Raw genomic sequence first — 7305 nt, forward strand, 5'->3', positions numbered from 1 at the left:
AAGTATAACTATTTTATTCATTTCCCCATACCAATTGAATTTTCCTTTCTTCCTTTCTTCTTCTTACTTTCATATTCGTGTCCTTCTTCATGTACCCACCACTAATGTTCCGATGTTCTCTTTGTTTTAGCCACATTCTTAGTCATTCCTTGCTACTATCATTTAGTTATTTTTTAATAAATACCGTTACGAAAATCCACTTGTCTTTTCTTATTACGCTTAGGGCATCTAGAATGCCATAACTTTAGACTGCACTGCCATCTATTCGTTTGAATTTTAACGGTTACACAAAGCACGTGCTACTCAAAACTGGTACGAGGACTCGAGGATGCACGAGGAGTGTCGATAATCAGTAGGTTCGCAAGTTACACACTTCAGCACTCGCGCGGATCGTTGGCTACTTGTTGATTCTAAAATTTGAAATTTTTAGTGAGAAAAATGCATTTACAGTTAAATTTAATCGCGGCTGCATGCGAAGGTATGGGAATTGGTGTAAATGGAACCTTACCATGGAAGCTTAAGTAAGATGTAACCTTGGGTCGTTAATTATGAACGATACTGCACATTCTAATCTACTTCTTTTCTGTGGATACAGAAGTGAAATGGCATTCTTTACGAGCATGACTACGAAAACGAAAAATAAAGATAAAAAAAACGTTGTCCTTATGGGACGAAGGACGTGGGAATGTATTCCTAAGAAATATAAACCATTAAAAAATCGAATAAACATGGTTCTAACGTCGCAATTCTTGTAATGCTAATTATTTTGTTACGTAAAATGAAGTACGTTAGAGAATAGTATTTGACGTTACAAGCTTTATATTATGTACGAATATATAGGAATTTCGGGGACCAGGCAATTGTATGCAAAAGCATTCCGCAAGCTCTCGAAATTATTTCGCAACCTCCGCTGAAAGATCAAGTTGAAAATATATGGGTAATTGGAGGGAGTTCTGTGTACAAGGTATACATTCATTAACTCAAACCGTATTGTGTTTTTTAATTATAATTTCCATACATGTCCTTGTATGGGAAATTAACATTTTTTTACTGGAACTTTTCCGATTTCGCAAAATGATTGGATTGTAAAATACTTCGAAAATTGGTAATTTTTCAACATATTACAATTGTTGAGTCGGCAATTGAATGAAAATGAGTTTTAGGGTACTTACAGTGAAGATATCAAAGTATCAAATACTTATATAGACGAAACAAAATATTCAATTGATTTTAAATAATATATAAGATTCTTTAATAGTACAAATGCAACTATAGACTTTTTTCTCTTTACTGACAAAAATACCGATACTTTAAAATTCACAATAAATTAAAATTAATTGAATATAACGCTGCATGTTTGCATATATGATACACTACCGCATACAAATATTTTATCGGATGTCGAGTAGAAGAGAAATATATTTTTTATTAAAACACTGTGATCACATTTTTATCACAATTATTTACTTTCATAAAAATAGTAACATTATATGCATTATTTAATTCTAAAAACATAATCACGTTATTATGTAACGTATAGTAACCTCTCGATTATCAATATGGTGTAAATCCATTTATCTTTCTTTCGAGATATAAAAGATTTTGATACTTGATTCGATAAAAAAATGTAGATAGTCAAAAAACCTGACGTGGTATATTTTTAGCAATCGCCGATAAGAAATCAAACATTATATTTTTATCTAATTTCGGGTACAAATATGACTATATTTTCATTTTTTTTTTCAAATTTTTCACTTCGTTTAAAAGTTACATTTATATCAAACAATTACGAAAAGAAATGGTTAAAATCTCTGTAAACTGAAGTAATCTGTATTTGGTACTTTTATGTCTGTATTGTAAGCACTCAGAAAGCTTATTCTTATCAGACTGTTACTTCAATGGTTATAATTTATTGCAGAAAAAGTTAGAAACACGTTTACACGCAAAACCACATCATATTGTAATTAGACAAAAATGATCAATGTTGTTTTAAAAGGTCTCCAATATCGCGTAAAATGATTGTGCGTTTGAGTTACAGGCTGCTATGGAGTCTCCTAATTTCCATAGATTATACCTGACGAGAATAAAAAAACATTTCGATTGCGACACTTTTTTCCCGCCGATTCCTAATACTTTCATCTTGCAGCAGTGAGTTCATTTATAATCTTAACAGTTATAGACGAATATTTTTTGTTTCTATATTTTACTCCATGCCAACAAATTTTAGAGATGAAACCGTTCCTCAAGGTGTTCAAGAGGAAGAAGGTACGCAATTCGTGTACGAAGTGTACGAAAAGAAGTAAAATGTGCTTTCTATTACAAAATGATTACTATTTTTTATACTATATACAATTTACTTTGAAATAAATGCACATGTATGAAAGATTCTACACTTAATTATCTTTTTCAATGCTTTATTACTGTCCGAACATACCCTTTATAAAACAGATTATAAATATTGGAAAATTTTTACCGATCACGGTAAAATTTCTTAACCAGGGGGCCACTGCAATTGACGACCACCGAGAACATGAAGGTGTAAATGGAATACAGACTGTGCACCGTCTTTTCCGTCGTTTACGACTAAACGAAAACCATTATCAAGGCCTTGCTGCTTCGCCACTTTACGCGCGACTAGCATTAAATGTCCCAGGACACCTTCGTCTTCGTCCTCTGCTTTTGACAGTTGTTGAATTGGTTTCCGTGGAATCACCAAAAAATGCACAGGTGCTTGAGGGTTGACGTCTTGAAATGCGACGCACTAACATATTAAAATTACTTTTAAGAAACACATTACAATTGCAATTATGCTATAAATCAACATTGCGGTCTACAATTCTCAATGATATGACAGATTATGTAAGCAACAGTCACTCATTATATTTTTATAGGTTGTATGTGACGAGATGAGTATTCCACGAGACAATATGGACTTTTGAATCTCTGTTTGCAATACCATTTTAACTAGAAATTATTGAAAAACTACTTATTCTTTCTTGTTCAAAAGAATTTCTAGTATTATGTTGAACTCTTTTACATATGTTAGTCTTTACTTGTAAACATTAGTACCAATGTTATTAAAGATGATATTATCATTTCTCTTTCATAATGTTTCACTTAAATTTATAAATACAACAAAATAATTTTACATGTTTCATATTTTTTAACCTATTGGCTTATTTCTATTAATTCTATTTTTTGTATACCAAAGTATAATATTCTCTTGTAACGTCTATCTTTAATTTATTGTATTTATTAACAATTAATGCATAAATAATAGTTCCTATATCAATGCAAATTTCTGTTATTCAACTTTTTTGAAGAATTTATATGTTGTATATTATGAATGAATAATAATATATAACTAATAACAAAGTCTCCCAACTTTTGAAACGCTAATTTTGGAAGTCTTCAGACGCGTTCTTTTTGTCTATAGCTGTAAAATAATGGGAAATAATCCACCGACAAGGAGGTACTTCGAGAATCTGAATAATTGTAAAATATTAAAATTACTTAGAAAGACACATTTCGACATTACACTTAAAATCAAGTTAAAACTAGTAGTTGTAATTTGAGATGTATCTTCACAAATATTGAACTATACATCGAGTAATAATAGATGAAACGCCGAAATCCGGCAATTAACCGTGTATCAATTCACATGACAAAAATAAATGGATTTTTTATCATAGAACATTTATTGTATGTCAATCGTCTAAAATTACCTTATCATCCTCGTAAATGAAATTACAAGGTATCTCTTTGCGCAGTATTTTCCCGAAAATCGTATCACCTCCAGGAGCTGCAGCCTGCGCCTTTTCCACTTCAGTCGCCATTTTTCTCCAGCAGTGCGAGTGACTGAAGAGATTGGTGCGCAAGTACGGCAGCCGTTTAGACGAAATCAACCCGAGGTTCAAAAATAGTTTCATTTTAAGTATCATCTACCTATTATCTACCTTCTCTAAGCTTTTTGAAGCGATAACATCAACGGTGTTGTAGTTAACTTTCTGTTCAGACAATTGTGCGATTAGGAAAGTGCTACGATCGACACGCCATATTTGATACGAAGAATTGGCGGGCAATTCAAATTGTATACAAGAGCACGTTTATCGTACTTCTTGCTAGGCTTAGTTGGATCATCGACAATTGCCTAATTTTGAAAATTATATTAAATTCGTAGGCATATTTGATATATAAAATTATAAAATCTTTATTTTGTTGTACAGTCTTTTTAAAGGTCCTTTCATTCTTCTCTACAAATTGTGCGTTAGGTGTATATAAATATTGCTCGCAGAGTTTGGATTTATACACATACTGAACATACAATTACCTCATTAAACGCTATTACTCGTTTGCTTTACATATACAGTATATGGCAGTGTACTTTCTGGTTTCTTTCGCGGAACACCTTATGTCTTTCCAGCGAATCTAACGGGTCAAGAGAGGCCCCAGTCTTACAAGAATAACGCTACTTAATCCTACGCTTATCGTTACGTTTAACTATACTGAAAATTAAGGCATGTGATATGAACATCGTTGCGCTTTATGAAAGCACACCTATTTGATTGTTGAATAACATAATTTTTGGTGTGCGTCGATGAATGTTGTATCTTGTACGGTTGGGAAAATACCACAACGTAAACGATAATGAAAATGAAGAAAAGTCGACTTAATACGATTATCGGTACTGTAGAGACAAAAGAGAATCGAAATACTAGTTGTTAACTAAATAAATAACGTTACCATTAAATACACTAACGATGGAAATGATACGATGGTCGGAATAGAACGAAAAGATTATTGTTTGCTCTGATATAACATCTACATATGATTAAATTACGACGATGCTCAGAGTTACGTGATGGCAATGTGAATTAAATATGATGATAGTTTCATACGATGTGATAAACGTGCTTTGCAATTATAATTTCTAAATGAGAATATTCATAAGCTCTACCTACTTACAAAGATCCGTATCGTATTATAATCGCGGTAGACTATACTGTTAAAAAAAAATATATGTATAATAAAAACTAAAAAAAAAAAAGTACTGCAACGTTCTTACACGTAAATAAGATTACTATCATTTGATACAGTAACGTCAGTCTGCGTTTAAGAAACGAATAAACAGCTACAAAATATTTATCGCAATGAAAAAATAGTCATCACGAGTCGTCTTCGGTAAAGTACCGGTGTCTTAGAGCTTGAGCCGCAGTCAATCGACTATGAGGGTCGAACATAAGCAAATTCTTAATTAAATCTAGTCCATCTTCGTTGAGATCAGGTATTATTGCCGCTAATGGTTTTGGTGGCCTGCAGGCGAAAGCTGTCCAACTTAAGGACACGTTCTCGGGCCATTCTTCTTGCGATGGGGTTCCTATTACTCTGTTAAATAAATGAAAAAAAGAAAACACGTGTAAATTCAAACGATACAAACAAACATAGGGAAACAATGTTTCGAGTAACTTACTGAAAAATCCTATCGAGTTGATCACCTTCGCTCGTCCCAGGAAATAGGGGTTCGAGTCGACTCAATTCTGCTAGTATGCACCCCACAGACCAGATGTCAACAGGAGTCGCATAAGAACATCCCAGAAGTACCTCAGGGGCTCGATACCACTGTGTCACGACCTGCGTAAAACGTTAATTGTTATTGAAGGATGATAATGGTAGTCTTAAGGGGGTATTTTCATTTTTATAATTGAAAAGATTGATTTTAAACAAAATTTTTTCTTTCTCAAAGTATTAGGTTGTCCCAAAAGTTTCTTTCGTTTTATAAATAAGTAATATTAGGTTGTCCCGGAAGTTTCTTTCGTGAGTTGCACTCAATTATTTCATGTGGTCGTGTTTATATAAGTAGACAATCTAATTTCATATATATTCATGTTGTAACAGTATTGGAGCAAAATGAATCGTGCACAATTCGGTAATGCAACATAAAACATAAAATATTATGCATGTATTACTTATTAATAGACTGCGGATCTTTATGCATTTATAGGAAATTTGAATGCGCAAGAAACTAAAAAATGCAAGCAATATGCAAGCTATAAAAAAGATTGAAAGTAAAGTTCACGTTATAATATTTGCAGAATAAAATAAATTCCTATTTAGGTTCAATTTTTATAGCCACGTTCCCGAAGATTTTATTTTGCATAAAGATCCGCAGTCTACTTATTAATAAAGCGAAGGAAACTTTTGCGACAACCTAATACATACACAGTAGTAGTAGTAGTAGTAGTAAGTTTATTTCAGCCTTTAAGTTAATTTCAGCCTTTCGGCCCAGTAATGGGACTTGGTTTTACATTCTCTATACTCACACATCCACCCACCCTGCCACATTACATTCATCACACCGCGCGATTACCCGCCCTCTCTTTGCTTCTCTCCTCTGAACGTATGTTACTAATTGTAGATTGTACTTTTATCCTTCCCGTTTACTAATTTCCTTATCCAATCTACATTTCTTGCATTACCACGTTGGCTGCCGAACCGATTCACCCGACAATGTCTGCAGGCCTAAAATTTTGTCTCGAAACGATTACAGACTACAGAATCTAACATTTGTCGTATTACTTATTTTTGTATTCTCATAAAAATTTACGAATTCTATCCCAATTTGATTTTGTCAACACTTAGCTTTTAAAATGAATTGTTGAAGTTCCTTAGCGAAAAGCTCTGTCACCCATATATGGGTGACGTGGCGGCCAACGTGTTAAACCTACCCTCTAAAAGATCTTCTATGCTTATATTAGAATTTTTCCGCTTGTCGCAATCTGCTAAATAGTGCTTCAGAGATCCTCGTCCCCTTCCACAAAACTCGCACCTTCTCTCCTCACACGCAAGCCAGTATCTATTTCAAGGTTCTAAATTTCTGCACCTCGCCTTTGCCATCAAACTTTGGCTGTTTAGTCTTCCATCTTTCCTTAGATACTCTGGCCTTTGTCCCGTAAATAAATATCTATACCTACTGTTATATTTAACTTTTCTTATTTGGTTAAATTGCACTTGTTCCTGATTTTCCCTATCCCTATTCACCAGTTCCAGAGTTACTCTATCACTCTCCCCTCTCAATCTCCTAATCCCTTCCTGACTATATCCGTTTCGTATGCCATACTCTATCCTTTCTTTACCATTTTTTTTGTCCCTCCCTGTTCCTTTTCCTAAAACATTCTTTCAATAAATTCTTTCCTACTGCCTTTCTAATACCGTCTTCAAACATTAGAGCTTTCTTTCCTACCTCTATTCTAATCCTTTTTCTTTTTGTTTCTGCTAATAATATATATCTTGGCGTTTCGTATGCCA

At 33.4% G+C, this 7305-nt stretch overlaps 3 protein-coding genes across 7 annotated transcripts in view; 1 reads left to right on the top strand and 2 right to left on the bottom strand.

Moving 5' to 3' along the window:
- Positions 1 to 279: 279 nt before the first annotated feature.
- On the top strand, positions 280 to 2469 carry LOC128875426 (dihydrofolate reductase). 2 transcript variants are annotated; one of them, XM_054120996.1, is made up of 6 exons: positions 280 to 352; positions 431 to 521; positions 596 to 751; positions 841 to 964; positions 2039 to 2148; positions 2228 to 2370. In XM_054120996.1, coding segments are annotated over exons 1-6 (558 nt in total). In that variant the 5' UTR covers positions 280 to 351; the 3' UTR covers positions 2304 to 2370. The 2 variants fall into 2 exon arrangements, with proteins under 2 accessions (XP_053976971.1, XP_053976973.1); XM_054120998.1 differs by having other exon boundaries at positions 289 to 356; positions 2228 to 2469.
- LOC128875427 (adenosine 5'-monophosphoramidase HINT1) lies at positions 2402 to 4059 on the bottom strand. 2 transcript variants are annotated; one of them, XM_054121000.1, is made up of 3 exons: positions 3957 to 4051; positions 3726 to 3858; positions 2402 to 2761 (listed from the first exon to the last, which is right to left on the bottom strand). In XM_054121000.1, exons 2-3 carry the CDS (start codon positions 3834 to 3836, stop codon positions 2492 to 2494), a joined length of 381 nt encoding a protein of 126 aa, XP_053976975.1. In that variant the 5' UTR covers positions 3837 to 3858; positions 3957 to 4051; the 3' UTR covers positions 2402 to 2491. The 2 variants fall into 2 exon arrangements, with proteins under 2 accessions (XP_053976975.1, XP_053976974.1); XM_054120999.1 differs by having other exon boundaries at positions 3726 to 4059.
- A 436-nt stretch (positions 4060 to 4495) lies between these two features.
- LOC128875423 (cyclin-dependent kinase 4-like) overlaps positions 4496 to 7305 on the bottom strand; it is a 125160-nt gene continuing 122350 nt past the window's right edge. For all 3 annotated transcript variants that reach the window (XM_054120994.1, XM_054120993.1, XM_054120992.1), the window contains exons 4-5: positions 5471 to 5631; positions 4496 to 5385 (exon numbers count right to left, since the gene is read on the bottom strand). In XM_054120994.1, the coding sequence (XP_053976969.1) occupies positions 5166 to 5385; positions 5471 to 5631 (381 nt within the window). In that variant the 3' untranslated portion in view covers positions 4496 to 5165. The remainder of the gene's footprint in view (positions 5386 to 5470; positions 5632 to 7305) is intronic.

Source organism: Hylaeus volcanicus, chromosome 4, assembly GCF_026283585.1.
Source record: "Hylaeus volcanicus isolate JK05 chromosome 4, UHH_iyHylVolc1.0_haploid, whole genome shotgun sequence".
NCBI lineage: Eukaryota > Metazoa > Arthropoda > Insecta > Hymenoptera > Colletidae > Hylaeus > Hylaeus volcanicus.

Excerpts from the sequence above, each read along its gene's own strand:
- LOC128875427 (XM_054120999.1), bottom strand. The coding sequence starts at position 3,941 with ATGATACTTAAAATGAAACTATTTTTGAACCTCGGGTTGATTTCGTCT. Across the intron at positions 2,762-3,725 it reads TCATTTACGAGGATGATAAG|TGCGTCGCATTTCAAGACGT; the intron begins GTAATTTTAGAC and ends TTAATATGTTAG.
- LOC128875426 (XM_054120996.1), top strand. Across the intron at positions 965-2,038 it reads GAGGGAGTTCTGTGTACAAG|GCTGCTATGGAGTCTCCTAA; the intron begins GTATACATTCAT and ends TTTGAGTTACAG. Across the intron at positions 2,149-2,227 it reads AATACTTTCATCTTGCAGCA|AGATGAAACCGTTCCTCAAG; the intron begins GTGAGTTCATTT and ends AACAAATTTTAG.